The sequence below is a fragment of the Hemitrygon akajei genome, chromosome 26 (genome assembly GCF_048418815.1).
Source record: "Hemitrygon akajei chromosome 26, sHemAka1.3, whole genome shotgun sequence".
NCBI classification, from domain to species: Eukaryota; Metazoa; Chordata; class Chondrichthyes; order Myliobatiformes; family Dasyatidae; genus Hemitrygon; species Hemitrygon akajei.
The window spans coordinates 14,358,495-14,380,883 of NC_133149.1; the positions used below are offsets into that span (position 1 = coordinate 14,358,495).

General features: G+C 46.6%; 2 protein-coding genes across 6 annotated transcripts in view; both read right to left on the reverse strand.

Moving 5' to 3' along the window:
* The window catches only part of LOC140716763 (suppressor of tumorigenicity 14 protein-like), a 108,776-nt gene extending 100,296 nt beyond the window's left edge, over positions 1 to 8,480 (reverse strand). Inside the window, exon 1 of the mRNA XM_073029597.1 lies at positions 8,373 to 8,480. Coding sequence (XP_072885698.1) covers positions 8,373 to 8,411 — 39 coding nt within the window. The 5' untranslated portion in view covers positions 8,412 to 8,480. The remainder of the gene's footprint in view (positions 1 to 8,372) is intronic.
* A 7,488-nt stretch (positions 8,481 to 15,968) lies between these two features.
* Positions 15,969 to 22,389, reverse strand: part of aplp2 (amyloid beta (A4) precursor-like protein 2) — a 139,699-nt gene continuing 133,278 nt past the window's right edge. For all 5 annotated transcript variants that reach the window (XM_073029601.1, XM_073029604.1, XM_073029602.1 and 2 more), the window contains one exon: positions 15,969 to 16,703. In XM_073029601.1, the coding sequence (XP_072885702.1) occupies positions 16,602 to 16,703 (102 nt within the window). In that variant the 3' untranslated portion in view covers positions 15,969 to 16,601. The remainder of the gene's footprint in view (positions 16,704 to 22,389) is intronic.

Here is a 22,389-nt window from a genome sequence, read left to right on the forward strand (position 1 = left end):
TTTATTATTGGCACTTGTATTGAGGTACAGAGAAAACTTGTCTTGCATACTGGTCATACAGATCAATTCAGTATACAGTGCATCGAGGTAGAAAAAGGTAAAACAGTAGCAGCGAAGAATAAAGTGCAACAGCTCAAATCCACATCTGCATTCCCACAGCATCTACACTTCACTAATAATACATTTCAAACAAAAGCCAGGGGCCAGGAGATGCTTGGAAGATATTAAACATCCTGAAAGATTCTCAGCCAGTAGAGTTGTGCTGCACAGACCAAGTGACCTGCTTCAACCCTGACCTTGAAGTACTCTCTGCAACTGAATGTTCCACTTCCTTTCTGCATGCCAAAGGTGGGTTAAGTGACCCCTGCTGTCCATGAGTATAGGGGAAGGGGTGCTAAATAAACAACGAAGAAGGGACAGGATACAAGGGAGTGAGAGGGAGAATAGGATTGGTGGGATGCTCAAGAGCTGGCATGGATTCAATGGACCAAATATGCTCTGTGGTCATTGGGAAAAGAATACAGATCATGAACACTGGGAGAGTGAGATTTGCTTTGCTATTGAAGAATCCAGCGAGGGGAGCTGTTAGAGGGCTGAAGAATCTTTTCTTCTACAGTTAAGAAATTTGGGCAACTATTATCTCTCAGAATGCCACCCTCCCAAACCACTTTATTCTCTGATTCTCTCCAGCCCAGCTGTTGCACATACAGATTTCTTTTGCTCACTCTTCCCATTGCTCCCCAATTCACATAATCCAGTTTCTGACTGCTATTCCTGGACTCTTTGACATCTGCTCCATCTTCTCTCCAACCTGCCCCTCACTGAAATCCACTCATTAATTCTTCATCTCCCCTCTCCATAACAGCGAGTTGGCATGAGATCCCTGACAAAATTCCACCAAGCACAATTAATATTTGAACCTGGTAGTTATTCCGTATTCCAAGCCATGGGACAAATTTTGGACTTCTATGACCTAAATCAGTATTTTAATCACTCCTGTGAAATCTCCTTTCAGCCTTCCATGACCCACCACCAATTTATCTGATCTTTCAATGTAACTGCAACCCTTCCGCCAGGAGGTTATTGCAATAAAGCTTTCCGTATTTTCTCCACAGTCTTTCTCTGGTTACTCTCACACTCCTGATATCGAAAGTCTTGGTGTTCTCCTTACCACCTTACTTGCCAAGGAAATTTCATGGCCTCTCTTTACCCTCCTAGTTTCTTTCTTAAGTACTCCTTGGAGACAGATGGATTATCCCTCTCACTAATCTTTATTTCTCAACGGAATACATTTTTGTAAAGAATAACATATTTCCTTAATTCTGCTGCAACACTTTACTGTTTTACCTATTTTCCAGTCCACTTAACATCTAAGTACCCAAATTTATGGGAAAAAAATCACTTTATATGAAATTCTAGCAACTCTTTACCAGAAGATTCTTCTTCATATACGACAAATGAATCATGGTCTGTTACACATAACCAGATCCAAGACTTTCTGTTCCCTGGTTCAACAATATAATTTTCTAGAAAACTGCCCTAAATACACTCTATGAATTCATTCTCAAGGTTGCATTTGCCAATCCATAATTAGCAGTGGGCACCAAGATCAGTACGACACTATTACAGCTTGGAGTGTCGGAGTTTGGAATTCAATTCCAGCATCCTCTATAAGTATGGCGCCAGCTGGTGGCATAGTGGCATCAGCGCTGGACTTTGGGGTGGAAGGTGTCGAGTCCGAATCTCCTCTTGACATCCAATGGTATTAACATTGCCAACTTTCAACAACTTTGTGAGGTCACCAGATTGTGCTACACATCAGAATCAGCTTTAGTACCGATGGCTTCGATGTCATTTGTTGTTTTACAGCAGCAGAACAAAGACAAAATTACTATAAATTACAAAAATAGGCCAAAAGAAGGAATAACAAGGTAGTGTTCATGGGTTCTTGGATGGTGGAGTGGGGGAGGCACTGTTCCTGAATTGTTGAGTGTGGATGATGGCAGGGCTGTGAATGGAATACCTTCTGTCCACTAGGATGAATACAGCTACTACACCTTAGAAGTTCACACCATTCAGATCAAAGTGGCCAGTGTAAATTAAATATAAATAAAAATCAAAAAAAGAAAAATTGCAGATGCTGAATATCTAAAATAAAAATCTTTGTCTAGGTGCTTTGGTCTATGTTCTCACTCTCAAAATTCTCCCATTCACTCACTGATGGCTCTTCTCCCTAACTGATCAAGGTCTCTTTGCAATTCATTGTAACCTGTATCACTATCAGCAAGACCCCCTAATTTAGTACCAGTGCCATGTACACCCACATTCAAAACATTTACCTAACTAATGAATAACAGTGATCCCAACATTGATCCCTGGGACACCCTCAGTCATAGAATCAAACTTCAACCCAACACTCTCAATGGTACAGGCTCGAGGTAGATCACCTGACGGAGTGGTGTAAGGACAACGACCTGGTCCTTAACACTTCTAAAACAGAAGAGATGATCATTGACCTCAGGAGATCAAAGGACAGAATACACACCCCCCTCCATGTACATGGAGAGGTAATGGAAAGTGTGGAAAACCTAAAGTTCCTTGGAGATATGTTGTCAAAGCAGCTGACATGGACTACCAACACCTCAATGCTTGTAAAAAAGGCACAACAAAGACTCTTCTTCGTCAGAAAGCTGAAACAGGCCAAACTCCCACATAAGCTGTTGCTTAACTTCTACAGAAGCACAATTGAAACCACCCTGACCAACAGTGCCATTGTGTGGTATGCTAGCTGCACAGACGCTGAGCGACAAGACCTGCATCGCGTGGTGAAGGTGGCCCAGCGAATTGTCAGGATGGATCTCCATCTACTACAGCAGACTCAGGAGGAAAGCAATCAGCAAAACCAGAGACACCACACACCCCGGCCACTCTCTGTTTGACCCGCTTCCGTCCAACAAAAGGTTCAGGACACTAAAAGCCAGAACAAATAGACTGAGGAACAGCTTCTACCCCAGAGCTGTGGCCTCCATCACACCACTCCCACAGAACAATGACTGAAACTGTGAGCACACACAAGGACTCAAATACCTGTACTAACAGCACTTTGTGCATTACTGTGATATTCTGGTGCTGCTATAACTTATTTTCTGCTACTTATCTATTTAATACCGTTTTTCTATTACTGTCTTGTTTTTATCTACCGCTTTGTTTGATTGCCTGTGAGGGGGCCAAACAGAGTTTCATTGTACCCATGTATAATGACAATAAAGATCATTCAATTCAATTCTCTGCTTCCCATTATTGAGCCAATTCTAAATCCACCTCATTAGCTCCCCCTGAGTCCCATGCAACTTAATCTTCCAGATCAGACTGCCATGTGGGAACTTGTCAAAGGGCATATTAAAATCCAAATAGACAAGATCAACTGTACTATTTTCATCTATCCCTTTAGCTATATCTTTGGAAGATTTCAAAAGATTCATCAGTCATGACCTCCCACACACAAAACCATGCTGACTATCCAAGTGATGGTAGATCCTGTCCCTCAGAAACCCCTTCATTAACTTTCCTATAACTGAAGCCAGGCTCTCTGGCCTGTCCTTGCCAGAGACAGGGTATCATCTTGAAAAATGGAACATTAGCTACCCCACTTAGGAATTATCTTTAACCCTGTCTGCCAAATCCATCTCATATCTTCTTTTTGCACTCCTGACTTCCCTCTTAAGCCTACTCTTAAACTTTTTTATATTCATTAAGGGATTCCTTTGTACCCCACTGTACTCCTTTTTTCTGACCAGAGCCTCAATATCTCTCATCAGCCAGGGTTCCCTAAACTTGGTATGTCTACTCTTCTCCCTAACAGGAACAGGCCTCTGGACAAGCAGGCTTTTTCCACTGAGGTTGGGTGGGACTATAACCAGAGGTCATAGGTTAAGGGTGAAAGGTAAAATGTTTAAGGAGAACATGAGGGGAAACTTCCTCACCCAGAGGGTTGAGAGTGTGGAATAAGCTGCCAGCACAAGTGGTGCATATGCGCTCAATTTCAATGCTTAAGTGAAGTTTGGATAGGTACATTGATGGTAGGAATATGGAGGGCTACGATCATGGTGCAGGTCGATGAGAGTAGGCAGTTTAAATGGTTCAGTACAGACTAGATGGGCTGAAGGGCCTGTTTCTGTGCTATACTTCTCATGACTCTTGATGTGACCTTTTTAAGTCTTCCATTGCAAAATATTCCTTTGCCTTTAAAGAGGGCTGCCCAGTCGACCTTAGCTAGATAGTGCTTAATGCTCTCAAAACTGACCCAACTCCAGTACAGGACTTTAACCTGTGCACCTCTTCTACACTTTTCAATAACTATCTTACAATTAATAGAATTGCAGTCACTGGACCCAAAGTGTTCCCTGATTGCCACTTCAAATACTTGGCCTGCCTTGTTCCAAACTGCTCCATTACTGCTCTTTTCCAAGCAGAATTTGACACATCTGTTCCTGCTGGCTAGTGGAGATCTATAATAGTCCTACAAAGGTGACCATCATCTTCTTATTTCTAAGTTCTACCTAAGTAGCCTTGTTAGATGATCCCTCAAGAATATCCTCACTAAACACTGCTGTTGTCTTCCCTTACTAAAAAGGCAACACTCTCTCCATTTCTACCTGTAAGACACAAGACTAATAAGACATGGGAGCAGAATTGGACAATTTGACCCATTGAGTCTGCTCTGTGATTTGATCATGGTTGATCCATTTCCCCCTCAGACCCAATCTCCTGCCTTTTCCTCGTAACCTTTCAAGAATTTATCAATCTCCATCATAAATACACCCAATGGCCTGGCCTCACAGCCGTCTGTGACAATGAATTTCACAGATTCACCGCTCTCTGGCGAAAGAAATTCCTCCACATTTCCATTCTAAATGAACGCCACTCTATTCTGAAGCTGTGCCCTCTGGTTTCAACCATCTCTGCTGTTGCACTGACCTTCTACTCTCTTATCCTAGACCCCTTCCCAATTCACCCCATTTGTTTCCCTGCAGCTTATAAACCCTCTTGCCTCATCCTCCCCAAGCACCTTTCCTTTCTCCTCACCCCTCAAGTTTACCCCTCGAATAGCAAGTGTATTCCTGAGGTACATAAGTGCAACCTGGTGGATGATCTGATGAGAAGGATTGCAATGACTGTAAGCTGATGACAAGACATGAGTAAAATTAGGCCACTTGGCCCGTCGAGTCTGTTCTACCATTTCATCAAGGCTGATTTATTATCCCTTTCGACCCCATTCTTCTGCCTTCTCCCTGTGATTGATGTCCTGATTAATCCTGACTTATCAACCTTCACTTTAATTATGTCCAATTATTTGGCCTCCATTGCAATCTGTGGCAATAAAATCCACAGATTCACCACTCTGTGGCTGAAGAAATTTTTTCTCATCTTTGTTCTAAATAGACATCCCTCTATTGGAGGCTGTGCCCTCCTGTTCTAGACTCCCCCACCATAGGAACATCCTCTCCATATTCTCTCTAGCTAGGCCTTTCAACATTTGATAGGTTTCAAAGAAACCCTCACCCCTCCAATTCTTCTAAATCCCAGCGAGTCTAGGCCAGAGCCATCAAACGCTTCTCAGATGACAAGCCTTGCCATTCTAGAATCATTTTCATCATCCTCCTTTGAACCCTCTCTAATGTCAGCACATTCTTCCTTAGATAAGGTACCCAAAAGTGCTCACAATACTCCAGGTAAGGCATCATGTCTTATAAAGCTTCAGCATTACATCCTTGCTCTTGTATTCTAGTCTTCTCAAAATGAATCCTAACATTGCATTTGCCTTCTTCACCACTGACTAACCTGCCAGTTAGCCTTTTGGAAATCCTGTACAATGACTCTCAAGTCCCTTTGCATCTCAGATTTTTGAATTTCCTCCCCATTTAGAACATAGTCTACGTTTTTAAATCTCCTACCAAAGTACGTGATCACACACTTCTCGACACTGCATTCCCCATCTGCCACCTTTTTTGCCCATTCTCCTAATCTAGGTCCTTCTTCAGCCTCCCTGCTTCCCCAGCACTACCTGCCCCTCCACTGATCTTTGTATTGTCCGCTAACATAGCCACAAAGTCATCAATTCCATCATTCAAATCATTAACATAAAACGTAAAAAATGGTCTTAACACTGACCCCTGTGAAACACCACTAGTCACCCACAACCAATCAGAAAAGGTTACCTTTGTTCCCACTCTTTGCCTCTTGGTCAATTGGCCACTGCTCTATCCTGGGCTCGTATGACTTTGACTTCCCTTCTCAGCCATGGCTTGGTACTGAAACTGTTCTTCCCAAGACCGCAGAAAAGTTGTGAACACAACTCAGCACATCACGGAACCCACCATATCCTCTATGTACTATGAAATGTGAAAGGGATAGTGGTGGAAAACTTTCAGGAAGAAAACTATTTGGTGTGCTTGAATGATGCTCAGTGTTATGCACCTTCTGTTGGTTTGCTAACCACCATTAAAAATTACTAGAAGAAAGAGGTTCAGTTTTTGTTTATACCAAGAATGGTGAAGAAGTGATCTAAATGACTTTGACCATGGGATGATTACCTCAGAAACAGCTGATCTTCTGGGATTTTCAAACACAAGTCTCTAGAGTTTATAGAGAATGGCACGATTTTTAAAAAAACATCCAGTAAGCAGCACATTTGGGGCAAAGACCATGAGAAAGAGCAGAGGAGTATGGCCAGACTAGTTGAAGCCGACAGTAACTCAAACAACCACATGCTACAATAGTGGTGTGCAGAAGAGCATAAAAACATCGAACTTTGAAGTTGATGGGCTACAGTAGCAGAAGACCACACTGGGTTCCACACCTATAAAGGGGCCATAGTTCAGGACTCCGATTAGTGCAAGGTTCTAGTTAGTGTTTATGAATACTATGTTCATTTTATGTATGTATGAGGGGTGAGTGATAAGTTTGTGGCCTAAGGTAGGAGTCAATTTTAGAAAACCTAGCACATTTATTTTTCCTACATTTACACACTTAGTCCAGCGGTCGTGGAGCATACGGATCCCTTCTTTGTAGAAGCCGGCGTCTTGGACCTCCAGAAGTGGTCCACAGCATGGGGTGATTGATAAGTTCATGGCCTAAGGTAGAATGTGATGAGTTATTAACTTCAAACTTTCTGCATTTTCACTCAAAGAGATGAACTGCACGTGCATGTAACGAGAGCTGTACAACTTCTACCTTAGGCCACTAACTTATCAATCACCAACTTCTGTGGACCACCTGGAGGTCCAAGATGCTCTCGTTACATGCACGTGCAGTTCAACTCCTTGAGTGAAAATGCAGAAGGTTTGAAGTTAATAACTCATCTCCTTCTACTTTAGGCCATGAACTTATCAATCACCCCTGCTGTGGGCCACTTCTACAAAGAAGGGATCCGTATGCTCCATGACCACTGGACTAAGTGTGTAAATGTAGGAAGGGACTATGTTGAAAAGTAAATGTGCTAGTTTTATAAAATTGACTCCTTCTACGAACTTATCAATCACCCCTTGTATGTCCCAGAAAAATTTTAATATTACAGACTAAACACTGCTTTGAAGATCTGACTTCAAGTGCATAAGGTGCTTCACCATTTAAGTAAACCACACAGGAAATAGTTGAGAATTATTTGACTGAAGAAACTGTGCTGTAAACATATACTTATGAAATTCTGAAAATTCCAGAAACCACATCCTTCCTCATTTGTTGAGTAAATAATGCCAAACCCATTCCAACTATCAATCTCTCATGATCGGTCCACTAGTTCCACCCGATTTCACCTGACCAGTGTCCCATTTCGGAGTCACTGCCACCTGCCATCTATTTCTGGCCACCTGGTGGTAAAACGGTTCAATGCTAAATCCCCGTGAATAATGAGGAAGTGTTTAAAACAGAGATCACTTGGAAACACTTTTACTACACTCCGCAACAAAGATAAAAGATAACAAAAAAAAAGCCAACCACACAGGATCCAAGGTTCAATTAAACTACTATTCCACAATTTACATTGACAAAAGATAATCAATTGCCTCTAAAATATCTTTAGCCTGAAGAGAAACCTGCTCCACACCCAATCCTAATATTCTCAAAATCTCAAACACCCAAATGAAGTCAAGACTGAAGATTCGGTTGATAATTAACTCAAGGAAAATGAAAAGGGTAGCAAAAAACGGAGAAACATGAAGGAAGGGGGAGGTGGCGAGAGGAAAGGCGGTTGGAGGACAAGGAGGAAGAAAACATTTCCCTCATTTTACACTTACTTTCCCAGCAATCAAGAAAGGAGAACGAAGAAAAGTTGAGGGCTCGTTGGGGTGGGGGAGAGGACATTCTCCACTTACCTCTTTTTTAGGGTCGTACATGAGCCCGGAGTTCCTCATGGTGGCGTCCGAAAGTATAGAATGCTCCGTTTTGATACTGTGATCACCGGTTCGCTGTTGTGTGTCACGTGACAGAAAAATCTACCGCCCCACCTGACTCACCTGCTCAGGTGAGACGAGGGTGGGGGGGGAAGAGGGGGGAGGAGAGGGTGGGGGGGAAGAGGGGGGAGGAGAGGGTGGGGGGGGAAGAGGGGGGAGGAGAGGGTGGGGGGGGAAGAGGGGGGAGGAGAGGGTGGGGGGGGAAAGAGGGGGGAGGAGAGGGTGGGGGGGGAGGAGAGGGTGGGGGGGAAAGAGGGGGGAGGAGAGGGTGGGGGGGGAAGAGGGGGGAGGAGAGGGTGGGGGGGGGAAGAGGGGGGAGGAGAGGGTGGGGGGGGAAGAGGGGGGAGGAGAGGGTGGGGGGGGAAGAGGGGGGGAGGAGAGGGTGGGGGGGGGAAGAGGGGGGAGGGTGGGGGGGGAAGAGGGGGGGAGGGGGGGGAGGGTGGGGGGGAGAAGAGGGGGGAGGTGGGGGGGGAAGAGGGGGGAGGGGGGGGAAGGGGGGGAAGAGGGGGGAGGGGGGGGAAGAGGGGGGAGGGGGGAGGGGGGGGGAAGAGGGGGGAGGGGGGGAGGGGGGGGGAAGAGGGGGGGAGGGGGGGGGAAGAGGGGGGAGGGGGGGAGGGGGGGGGAAGAGGGGGGAGGGGGGGGGGGGAAGAGGGGGGGGGAAGAGGGGGGAGGGGGGGGGAAGAGGGGGAGGGGGGGGGGAGGGGGGGAAGAGGGGGGAGGGGGGGGAGGGGGGGGAAGAGGGGGGAGGGGGGGGAAGAGGGGGGAGGGGGGGGAGGGGGGGAAGAGGGGGGAGGGGGGGGGGAAGAGGGGGGGGAGGGGGGGAGAAGAGGGGGGAGGGGGGGAGAAGAGGGTGGAAGGGGGGGAAGAGGGGGGAGGGGGGAAGAGGGGGGAGGGGGGGGAAGAGGGGGGAGGAGGGGAAGAGGGGGGAGGGGGGGAAGAGGGGGGAGGGGGGGGAAGAGGGGGAAGAGGGGGGAGGGGGGGGGAAGAGGGGGGGGGAAGAGGGGGGGGAAGAGGGGGGGGGAAGAGGGGGGAGGGGGGGAAGGGGGGGAAGAGGGGGGGAGGGGGGGGAAGAGGGGGGGGAAGAGGGGGGGGGAGGGGGGGAAGAGGGGGGGGGAAGAGGGGGGAGGGGGGGGAAGAGGGGGGGGGGAGGGGGGAAGAGGGGGGGAAGAGGGGGGGAAGAGGGGGGGAGGGGGGGAGGGGGGGAGGGGAGGGGGGAAGGGGGGGGAAGGGGGGGGAAGGGGGGGGGAAGGGGGAGGGGGGAAGGGGGAGGGGGGGAAGGGGGAGGGGAGGGGGAGGGGAGGGGGGAGGGGAGGGGGAGGGGGAGGGGAGGGGGAGGGGGAGGGGGGGGAGGGGGAGGGGGAGGGGGGGAAGGGGGGAGGGGGGAGGGGGGGAGGGGGAGGGGGGAAGGGGGGGGAAGAGGGGGAGGGTGGGGAGGGGGAGGGGGAAGGGGAGGGGGAGGGGGAAGGGGGAGGGGGAGGGGGGAAGGGGAGGGGGGAGGGGGAAGGTGGGGGAGGAGGGGGGGAGGGGGAAGGTGGGGGAGGAGGGGGGAGGGGGAAGGGGGGGAGGGGAGGGGGGAGGGGGGGAGGGGGAGGGGAGGGGGGGAAGGGGAGGGTGGGGGGGGGAGGGGGGAAGGGGTGAGGGTGGGGGGAGAGGGGGGAAGGAGGAGGGTGGGAGGGGAAGGAGGGGGGAAGGAGAGGGTGGGGGGAAGAGGGGGAAGGAGAGGGTGAGGGGGAAAGAGGGGGAAGGAGAGGGTGGGGGAAGGAGAGGGTGAGGGGGAAGAGGGGGAAGGAGAGGGTGAGGGGGAAGAGGGGGAAGGAGAGGGTGAGGGGGGAAGAGGGCAAGGGGAGGGAGTTGGAGTGGGAAGAGGAGAGGAGGGTAAGGTGTGGGAGGAAGAAGAGGGGAAGGGGGTGGGGGACAAAGGGGGAAAGGGAGGGGTAAAGGGCAAGTGGATGGGGAAGAGGGGGTTGGATGGAGAAAATGGGGAAAGGGAGGGGGTGCATGAGAGGGGTTAAAGAGGTGGTAAAGGGAGGGGTAGTGGGGAGAGTGGGGGAAAGAGGGCTAGGTGAGGAAGGGGAGAGGTAAAGAGGGGACGGGGAAAGAGGGAAAGTGGAGTGGAGGGTGGGAAGAGAGATGGGAAGGGGAAGGGAGGGCCGAAGACAGGGAAGGAGTTGAAGAACAGGGAAGTGGGGGGGAGGGGGAAGAGTGGAAACAGGAAGACCGAGTGGGGGGAAAGGGTGGAGAAAGAGGGAAAAGGGGAAGAGAGTCAGAGGCAGGAAAGAGTGGGGAAGAGGGGGGAAGGGGAAGAGAGGAGGGGGAAGGAGAAAGAAGAGGGAGGGGAAGAGTGGGTGGAGAAGAAGGGGAGGGCAGGCAGAGAGGGGGTGGGCAGACAGGGCGGGAGAGCAGACGGGGAGGAAAGAGGGCAGAGAAAGAGGGAGGGCAGACAGAGAGAGGGGGGGGGCAGTCAGTGCGAATGTGTGGGCACACAGGGAGGGGAAAGAGAGGGAGGGAGGCTGGGCAGTCAGATTCGGAGAGGGAGGGTGGCAGGAAGGGCAGTGAGGGTGGGAGAGGGGGCAGAGTAGAAAGGGGGATTTAAGGTAAGCAGAGAAGGAGGGATGGAGGCCACAGAGGGAGGTTTTGAGTGCATGGAGGGAGGTATGGAGTGCACAGAGGGAGTGAGTGCAGAGATGGGGAGGGAGAGAGTAAGGTAGAGGGACAGAGTATATGGGGTTTGGGAGGGAGGGCGAATGGGGAGGTGGGGGGTGCAAAGGGAAGGTGGACTTGATGAAGGGTCGCAGCCCAAAATATCGACTGTTTACACTTTTCCATAGATGGTGCCCAGCCTGCTGAGTTTCTCCAGCATTTTGTGTGTTGGTCTGAATTTTCAACATCTCCAGATTTTCTCTTTATCATTCATTAGCTCATTTATCTAGCTGATTATGTTATTTAACTTTTGATAACTTTCTTTACAGTCTACATCACTTATTTAAATATCATCTGCAGACTTCCTAACCATGCCTTGTACATTATCATCTGAATGGATTTATACAAGTTATGATCAGCAAAAGTCCCAGTTGTCAGACTGGTCTACCATGTGGAACCCAGTCAGAGACATTGTCAAAGTCCTTACTTACACCCTGCCCTCATCTCTCATTTTTGTTTCCTCTTCAAAAACCTCTAAAGAGACTCGTCAGATATGATATCCCACACACACATCTGTGCTGACTATTCCAAACATACCTTGTCATTCCATATGATGGGGGAAGGGAGGGATGATGAGGGTAGGGAGGGAAGGGGAGGGTGGGGGGGGGGAAGAGGCGAAGGGGAGGGTGGGGGAAGGGAGGGAGGAAAGGGGAGAGTGGGGGAGGGAGGAAAGGGGAGTGTGGGGAAGGGAGGGAGGAAAGGGGAGAGTGGGGGAAGGGGAAAGGGCGACGGGGAAGGGGCAATGGGGAGAGTGGGAGAAGGGAGGGAGGGATAGAGAGAATGGAGGAAAGGGAGGTTGGGGAAGGGGGCTAAAGAGGGGAAGGAGGTAAGGGGAGGGTGGGGAAAAGTGTTGGGGAAGGGAAGAGGGGGAAGAATAGAGGGGAGGGAGGAAGGGGAAGAGGAAGGGAAGGGGTGGGAGGAAGAGAAGGGAGTGGGGAGTGGATGGGGAAGAGGGGGTGGGATGGAGAAAAACTTGGGGGAAAGGAAGGGGGGTGCAGGAAAGAGGGCCAGGTGAGGGAGGGGGGAGAACAGAGCAGTAGGTGAAGTAAGAAGGGGAAGAATGGCGGAAAGGGGTAAGGAGGGGAAAGAACGGGGAAGGGTGAGGAAGGGGGTAAGGAGGGGGAAGGGGGAAAGAGTGGAGACAGGAAGACCGGGAGGGGGGGGAAGGGTGGAGAAAGAGGGGAAGGGGAAGAGAGTCAGAGGGAGGGAAAGAGTGGGGAAGAGGGGAGGGGGTAAGAGGGAAGGGGAAGAGGGAGAGGAGGGGGAAGGAGAAAGAAGAGGGAGGGGAAGAGTGGGTGGAAAAGAAGGGGAGGGAGGCTGGGCAGTCAGATTGGGAGAGGGAGGGAGGCAGGAAGGGCAGTGAGGGTGGGAGAGGGGACAGAGTAGAAAGGGGGATTTAAGGCAAGCAGAGGAGGAGGGATGGAAGCCACAGAGGGAGGTTTTGAGTGCATGGGGGGAAGTAGAGGGACAGGGTATGGGGTTTGGGAGGGAGGGCGAATGGGGAGGTGGGGGGTGCAAAGGGAAGGTGGACTTGATGAAGGGTCGCAGCCCAAAATATCGACTGTTTACACTTTTCCATAGATGGTGCCCAGCCTGCTGAGTTTCTCCAGCATTTTGTGTGTTGGTCTGAATTTTCAACATCTCCAGATTTTCTCTTTATCATTCATTAGCTCATTTATCTAGCTGATTATGTTATTTAACTTTTGATAACTTTCTTTACAGTCTACATCACTTATTTAAATATCATCTGCAGACTTCCTAACCATGCCTTGTACATTATCATCTGAATGGATTTATACAAGTTATGATCAGCAAAAGTCCCAGTTGTCAGACTGGTCTACCACGTGGAACCCAGTCAGAGACATTGTCAAAGTCCTTACTTACACCCTGCCCTCATCTCTCATTTTTGTTTCCTCTTCAAAAACCTCTAAAGAGACTCGTCAGATATGATATCCCACACACACATCTGTGCTGACTATTCCAAACATACCTTGTCATTCCATATGATGGGGGAAGGGAGGGATGATGAGGGTAGGGAGGGAAGGGGAGGGTGGGGGGGGGAGAAGAGGCGAAGGGGAGGGTGAGGGAAGGGAGGGAGGAAAGGGGAGAGTGGGGGAAGGGGAAAGGGCGACGGGGAAGAGGGGTGGGGAAAGGGCGACGGGGAAGAGGGGTGGGGAATGGAGGGGGAAGGGGCAATGGGGAGAGTGGGGGGAGGGAGGGATAGAGAGAGTCAAGGAAAGGGGAAAGGGAGGTTGGGGAAGGGGGCTAAAGAGGGGAAGGAGGTAAGGGGAGGGTGGGGAAAAGTATTGGGGAAGGGAAGAGGGGGAAGAATAGAGGGGAGGGAGGAAGGGGAAGAGGAAGAGAAGAGGGTGGGGAGTGGATGGGGAAGAGGGGGTGGGATGGAGAAAAACGGGGGAAAGGAAGGGGGTGCGGGAAAGAGGGCCAGGTGAGGGAGGGGGAGAGGTAAAGAGGGGAAGGGGAAAGAGGAAAAGTGGAGTGGAGGATGGAAGAGAGGGGCAGAGGGAGGGGGAAGACAGAGCAGTAGGTGAAGTAAGAAGGGGAAGAATGGCAGAAAAGGGTAAGGAGGGGAAAGAACGGGGAAGGGTGAGGAAGGGGGTAAGGAGGGAGAAGGGGGAAAGAGTGGAGACAGGAAGACCGGGGGGGGGGAAGGGTGGAGAAAGAGGGGAAGGGGGAAAGGGTGGAGAAAGAGGGGAAGGGGAAGAGAGTCAGAGGGAGGGAAAGAGGGGGTAAGAGGAGGGAAGGGGAAGAGGGAGAGGAGGGGAAGGAGAAAGAAGAGGGAGGGGAAGAGTGGGTGGAAAAGGAGGGGAGGAGAGGGAGGGAGGCTGGGCAGTCAGATTGGGAGAGGGAGGGAGGCAGGAAGGGCAGTGAGGGTGGGAGAGGGGACAGAGTAGAAAGGGGGATTTAAGGCAAGCAGAGGAGGAGGGATGGAAGCCACAGAGGGAGGTTTTGAGTGCATGGAGGGAAGTAGAGGGACAGGGTATGGGGTTTGGGAGGGAGGGCGAATGGGGAGGTGGGGGGTGCAAAGGGAAGGTGGACTTGATGAAGGGTCGCAGCCCAAAATATCGACTGTTTACACTTTTCCATAAATGGTGCCCAGCCTGCTGAGTTTCTCCAGCATTTTGTGTGTTGGTCTGAATTTTCAACATCTCCAGATTTTCTCTTTATCATTCATTAGCTCATTTATCTAGCTGATTATGTTATTTAACTTTTGATAACTTTCTTTACAGTCTACATCACTTACTTAAATATCATCTGCAGACTTCCTAACCATGCCTTGTACATTATCATCTGAATGGATTTATACAAGTTATGATCAGCAAAAGTCCCAGTTGTCAGACTGGTCTACCACGTGGAACCCAGTCAGAGACATTGTCAAAGTCCTTACTTACACCCTGCCCTCATCTCTCATTTTTGTTTCCTCTTCAAAAACCTCTAAAGAGACTCGTCAGATATGATATCCCACACACACATCTGTGCTGACTATTCCAAACATACCTTGTCATTCCATATGGTGGGACTGTCCTTCGCAATCCCCTCCAAGTACATACCCACCACTGATGCCTCAATATCATCCTTATGAATCTCTTCTTCATTAGTTTAATAAGATCCTTACATGAGCTAGTTGATTAGAACTGCATACATTACTCCAATTGTGGTCTCATCAATCTTGAAGGGGTGTAAAATTATGTCAGTGCTGTGGAGGCCAGCATGCCAATTGTCTTCTGTTTGCATGTGTTGTCACTTTCAGGGAACCATGTACTTCAGTCTGATGGTTCTGCAACATACTCCAGGGCCCTGGCATCTACTGTGTTTGTCCTGCCCTAGTTTAACTTCCCAAAATGCAGCACTTTGCACTTGGCTGATTTAAATTCCAACTGCCATTTCTTGGCCCACTTTCCCAGTTGATCAATATCATTCCATTACACTGCCAATTTTGGTGACATCTCCAAACTTCCTACCTGGAGAATCCTGGGGTCAATACCCAGATGGTGAAGTCCAGAGAGCAAGGCTGAAGGTCAAAGTCCAGAGCTTGGTGAGTTAGGAGGTAGAGGCCTAAAGATCAAATTCCCTGGGTTGCCTTAACGAGAGGTCAGAGGCCTGATGTCTGTGAGTCTGGGCCAATGACTGGAGGTTGGACCCCTGATGTCTGTGAGTTTCCATGACTAAGAACTGGAGGCCCAGAAGCAGCTTTCTCCTGAGGTTTGGAGGCCTATGTGTGTGAGAGTGGGTTTTGCTGTTACAGTCTTGCTGTTGCTGTCCTGTTTTGGTTTGTTGTTGCTGCTGTTCATGATCTGCTGAACACTGTGGACATGCTACGTTGGCACCAGAATGTATGGCAACATTTGTGGGCTGCCCCAGTAAAACGTTGGGTGTGTTAACACAAATACCATATTTTACTGTATGTTTAGATGAAGATCTGATAAATTTGAATCTGAACCATGCCAATTATGTTTTATCAGAAACATTTATATAAACAAATAACAGTCCAGCCATTACTGTTATTAATTTTCTCTAGTGGCTCCTTAGCAACCTTAGCCACCTTCTTCCTATTGACATCTTCATTGACACCATCAACTATTTTTATACTACACAAAAGTGTTCGCTCAAAATTAATATTCTCCCTAATAAAAAGCTAATGCTTTTTAGTCTCTTACTATTGGATCCTAAAAGCTCCCAGACATTGTAGTTGGGAAGAGAATATATTAATAAACATCCAAGCAACTGTATTGGTTTCTCCCCAACACTGCTGCAACAGAACCAAAGTCTTCAAATAGAGGATAACAAAAAGTCTAAACATGTGGATGTAGTATTTATTGATGAGTTTGCATTCAATTACTTTGTAGACTAAAACTACACAGTGATACAACTGAAAAATCTGCATAGTCTGTCTAGACAAATGAGGAATGTGCAGGGGAAACAGACCACAGGTTACCAGAACCTCAGTAAATGCCTAGACTGCAACACAACTTCACTAATACACAGGCACATGACGAGAAACTGAATCCTCACCTCCAGTTTCAACTGCCTATTACAATGCTACCCATTTAAATGTAGTTTACAGCAAAAAATTCTATAGGTTCCATGAAATAAATCAGTACAAATCCTCTTCATATTCGGTGCTCCATTAAGTAGAAATCTACAGTCTCTATTTATAGATCTTTGTGACACACAAAATAAAACAGATTTAAAATAAATTTTAAAAAAGGAAACAACTATATCATTGTATTCTCATCAGGTAATAGATTTTAAGATTATACATCGTATATATTGCGTAGTACATTTCAAACCCATTTAAAAGAATGGGAATCTTACAATCTACAGTAGGAAGAGCTTTACACTCAAAATCTCGTATGTGAAATGCAGATTTCTAATTCAGTAGTTGGAAGATTGGCTGAGCGTGCTATGTTTAGCTCAATTTAGCATCTAGCATTAGATCTGCATCTGCTCCAGATACTTGTAGGTTGGGTTTTCATACCCATGGTTTTGCATCTTGTTCAAGTGACGTTCTTCTGGGGTCAACATGGGATCAACCTGTAAAATCAAAGTATTTTGTTTAAAACAAAAACACAGTCTCTTCTTCCTCTCCCTCCACCTGACCCTCCTCCCTCCAAGTTTCTTTGCTGAATTCTGGAATAGGCCAAAGTTTATACAATGATTGTGGGTGAACTGAGAGAAACATACAGGTACACTCATTTTGGAGCTTAATCAACATGAGATCACAACCAATATTTTTGTTGAGATGAACACAGTTACAAGCTAATTCATGAATGAAATTGCCAGAATAATACAGCATGGCAACAGGCCGAGCAACCCAACCAATCCATGGTGACCAAGATGCCCATCTAAGCTAGACCCATTTGTCTGCACTTGGCTCTTAACCCTTTAAATCTTTCCTATCCATGTAACTGTCCAAATATCTTTTAAATGTTATTGTACCTGCCTCAACCACTTCTTCTGGCAGCTTATTCCATAAACAGACGACCATCTGTGTGAAAAATTTGCCCCTTGGATTGCTCTTAAATCTCTCTCCTTCATCTTAAATCCATGCCCTCTAGTTTTTGATTTCCTTTCCCTGGGAAATAGACCTCAAGATTCTATACACCTCTATAAGGTCATCTGGTAGTCTCCTGTGCTCAAAGAAATAAAGACCTAGCCTTTCATACCTCTCCCAATAACTCATACGAGTCTTGGCAACATTCTCATAAATCTTATTTGTACTCTTTCTAGCTGAATCACGACCCTCCTATAACAGGGTGACCAAAACCTCACATAACACTTCAAATGCAGCCTCACCCACATCTTGCACAACTACAACATTATGAATGCTTATACACAGTGCCCTGAAAGATGAAGGCCAGGGTGCCAGATGTCTTCTTCACCACCCTATCTGTGACATCACTATTGGGGAAATATGCACCTGTACCCCTGTACCCTTAGTACAATTCTACAAGACACCACAGGGCCCTGCTGTTCATTGTAAAAGTTCTACCCTGACTTAACTTCCCAAAATGCAACACTTCACACTTATCTGAATTGAATGCAATTTGCATTTCCTTGGCCCACCAAATGGGTCATGACAGATGAAAGAGAAGTATCAGAAGAGCTTCTAAACTTATCACAGTACACTTTTAATTTTAATTTAGCTCCGGGAAAAAAATCATGAGATTTTTTTGGCTTACAAGGACTTGTACTTATTTGGTTTGTCCCTTATCGTTTTTCACATGCATTTGCCCAACTGAATGGCCACGTACTGATTTGTTAAACAATTACGACTAATTAAATATCTGAAAGCACAAATTACTTACTTAAATTCAATGTAAATTAAGGTATGATTTCTACAGCATGACTAGACAGTGATAAAATATGCTTTAAAAACAACTAATAAAGGAACAACAGAACTTAACTAAAAAGACAATACGGGGAGAAAAAATGAGGTACGAACGCAAGCTAGCTAGCAATATAAAGGAAGATAGCAAAAGCTTTTTTAGGTATGTGAAGAGAAAGAAGATAGTTAAGAACAACGTTGGGCCCTTGAAGAATGAATTGGGTGAAATTGTTATGGGAAACAGAGAAATGGCAGAAGAATTTAATGAGTACTTTAGATCTGTTTTCACTAAGGAAGACACAAGCAATCTCCCAGATGTATGGATGGGCCAAGGACATAGGGTAACAGAGGAAATGAAACAGATTGACATTCGGAAGGAAACGGTGATGAGAAGACTGATGAGACTGAAGGCTGACAAATCCCCAGGTCCAGATGGTCTGCACCCTAGGGTACTAAAGGAGGTAGCCCTGGAAATTGCGGATGCATTGGTAATCATTTTCCAATGTTCCTTAGATTCCGGATCAGTCCCTGAGGATTGGAGAATGGCTAATGTTATCCCACTTTTTAAGAAAGGAGGGAGGGAGAAAACAGAGAACTATCGACCTGTCAGCCTGGCATCGGTGGTGGGAAAGATGCTAGAGTCCATTATTAAGGATGAAACAGTGGCATATCTAGATAGCAGTGATAGGATTGGGCCGAGCCAGCATGGGTTTACCAAGGGTAAATCATGCTTGACTAATCTGTTGGAGTTTTTTGAGGATGTAACCAGTAAGTTAGACGGGGGAGATCCAGTGGATGTAGTGTACCTCGATTTTCAGAAGGCATTTGATAAGGTCCCACATAGAAGATTGATGGGTAAAATCAAAGCTCAGGGCATCGGGGGGAAGGCATTGACATGGATAGAAAACTGGTTGGCAGATAGAAAGCAAAGGGTAGCGGTGAATGGGTGTTTCTCGGAATGGCAGTTGGTGACTAGTGGGGTGCCACAGGGCTCGGTATTGGGACCACAGCTGTTTACCATTTACGTTAATGATTTGGATGAAGGCATAGAAAATAACATCAGCAAATTTGCTGGTGATACTAAGCTGGGTGGCAGTGTGACATGTGATGAGGATGTTAGGAGAATTCAGGGTGACTTGGATAGGCTGGGTGAGTGGGCAGATGGCGTTTAATGTGAATAAGTGTGAGGTTATCCACTTTGGGAGTAAGAACAGGAAGGCAGATTATTATCTGAACGGTGTAGAGTTGGGTAAGGGAGAAATACAAAGAGATCTCGGAGTCCTTGTTCATCAGTCACTGAAAGTGAATGAGCAAGTGCAGCAGGCAGTGAAGAAGGCTAATGGAATGTTGGCCTTTATTACAAAGGGAATTGAGTACAAGAGCAAGGAAATCCTCTTGCATTTGTACAGAGCCCTGGTGAGACCACACCTGGAGTATTGTGTACAGTTTTGGTCTCCAGGGTTAAGGAAGGACATCCTGGCTGTAGAGGAAGTGCAGCGTAGATTCACCAGGTTAATTCCTGGGATGTCTGGACTGTCTTACGTAGAGAGGTTAGAGAGACTGGGCTTGTACATGCTGGAATTAAGGAGATTGAGAGGGGATCTGATTGAAACATATAAGATTATTAAGGGATTGGACAAGATAGAGGCAGGAAATATGTTCCAGATGCTGGGAGAGTCCAGTACCAGAGGGCATGGTTTGAGAATAAGGGGTAGGTCATTTAGGACAGAGTTAAGGAAAAACTACTTCTCCCAGAGAGTTGTGGGGGTCTGGAATGCACTGCCTCGGAAGGTAGTGGAGGCCAATTCTCTAGATGCTTTCAAGAAGGAGCTAAATAGGTATCTTATGGATAGGGGAATCAAGGGATACGGGGACAAGGCAGGAACCGGGTATTGATAGTAGTTGATCAGCCATGATCTCAAAATGGCAGTGCAGGCTCGAAGGGCCGAATGGTCTACTTCTGCACCTATTATCTATTGTTCCTCCAGCATTTTGTGTGTTGCTCAAAATTTTCATCATCTGCAGAATCTCATGATTGATAAAAAGCCCAAATGTTTTAGCTTGTCTCCTGAAATTTCAAGAGATGAAAAATACAAGTCTGAAAAATACAAATCAATAAATAGGTAATAAAATACAGACAAAAATTTACAGATCCAAAATTATAGTAGGAATGTCCAAAACAGTGATTAAATTAAAATTAATCATCAGCAATGCAGAGATGGGGAAGATAATATAGGTAGAGGCAGAGAATGACAAAAATAAATCAACTGATTAGAAAGGTCACAAAACAGTATGTGAGTATGAGAGTCAAGATAATCAATGAATTGAAACCAAAGCAATGGAAACCACAAGGTAAAGAGAACTTGGAAAGAAAAACTTGCAGAGTAAATAACAAACAATAAATATTTAAGATTGAATTGAAGTGATATGTCGGAAGATCAAAAATATGTGATCAGGAACTTAAAAAAACCAGCTTGGACGCCAGTGACCTTAACAGAGCTACGAAGGCACGAATGTATTGAGTTGCAAGTTGATAGATGCTTTGAAATGCGAACACGCTGATTTAGAGAATCAAGCCTGTGAACTGCACCAGCAAGTAGGTGATTTGACTGACCAATTAGATGAAAAAGGGGAAAATATATACCGTAGATTCCGGATTTTAAGCCGCTACTTTTTTCCCACATTTTGAACAGCTTTGAACTCTGCGGCCTTTAATCCAGAGCGGCTAATACATGATTTTTTTTCATGCCGCCTCGTAAACATTTTGCCTCGTAACAGTAGACCAATAAAATTGATGAGTAGTTCACAGAGGTCCAATGAAATTGTACGATAAATCAAGCGCACTTTCACAATTAAATTATTGTAAATCAGTCATTTGTACTCACCCTCATCAACATGGAAAACACTCGAAGAAAAGCATTGTGCTGCCTTTATGGCAGTTATTTAGTTTATAATATTTTCGCTTAGTAATTCATTTTCTAGTTAAAGTTATAAGAGTTTTAACTATATTTGTTTTCTGTACTACATCGCGGGATGCTATGACGTCACACCCGGTTTCGCCGCGTCTTGTGGGAAAAATGCCGTTTGCGATAAACGGGACGGCGGGGGCGAGCGGCGGAGCGGCATTAGATCTGAGCGAACGCTGCTTTTAAATGCCGTTTGCGATAAACGGGATGGCGGGGGGGGAGAGCGGCGGAGCGAAAACGCTGCTTTTAAGTTAAAGGCGATCAATAACTTTTCCTGGTAGGCTGCAGTATATATATTTTTTACCAGTCGTTAGGAGATATTGGAATGTTGTTCAGTAAAGAAGTATACGCAACGTATATTTAAAAGTAGCCGCGTTACGGGCACGGTTCGAAAAAAAGCATTTGCAATATGTATTTGTTTTTGTTACCATATGGATTTAATTAAAAGTTAAAAAATCCTCACGTGTAATATCTTTCTGTGTAAATATCTCATATTACAACGTGGGACACCTGCGGCCGAAAATCCGGTGCGGCCTTTACAAGTAAAAAATTGATTTTATTTCTAAAATTAGAGCCAGCGGCTTTTAATCAGGTGCGCTCTGTAGTCCGGAATCTACGGTAATATGCTGAAAGAGCAGTATGAAGAAGATAATAAATTAGCAAAAAAAAAATTCTGCATTGACGGAAGGAGTTGAAAGGCAGCATGCAATTATATCCATACTCAAAAGCTCTGTTCATCAAAATTGCAAAGTGAAATGAGGCAAACCTGCTTGGAATCTGGGAGACCTTCATTGGGCGGTGTCAATAATGATGTCAATCATGTTGAAAGGCAGCCAACACTGAGTATTCCCCAGAAACAGTGATACCTTGGGAACTCCAAGGAACTGTAAAGTGATACTAACTCAACAGACACCTCTAATGGCTCAAGTGATGATGACAGTAAGGAGCTAATTAGTCTGGCATCCATGGCAAGACTTGCCCCAATAAAAACTACCAGTGAAAACATGCAAGACTGATGATGGAGATTATGAAAGGAAACAATAGGTTTGTTATCAACCATCAGATCTGGAAAAAAAATGACAAATGGTCCCAGAAAATTCCACAACCTAAAAAAAAAAAGCTTGAAGTCTTAGGCTGAACTTCAATAAATTAAGACTATATACAAATTCGAACTGCTGTACCAGACATGATCCTACCTATCAGGATACTTTTAAGAGTACATCCACAGAATGGTAACATGCTGAACCTCTTTAATCTTCTAAGAAAGTAAAGATGCCAGCACACCTTCTCTATGATTACATTCATATGCTTGGCTCAGGACAGGTCATCTGGTATGCTAAAGCTGCTGACCCTCCACTGCCAATCCCCTATTGCAGACTGGAGCATGTTTATTCTCCTTCCTCTTTCTGAAGTCAACAATTTGATT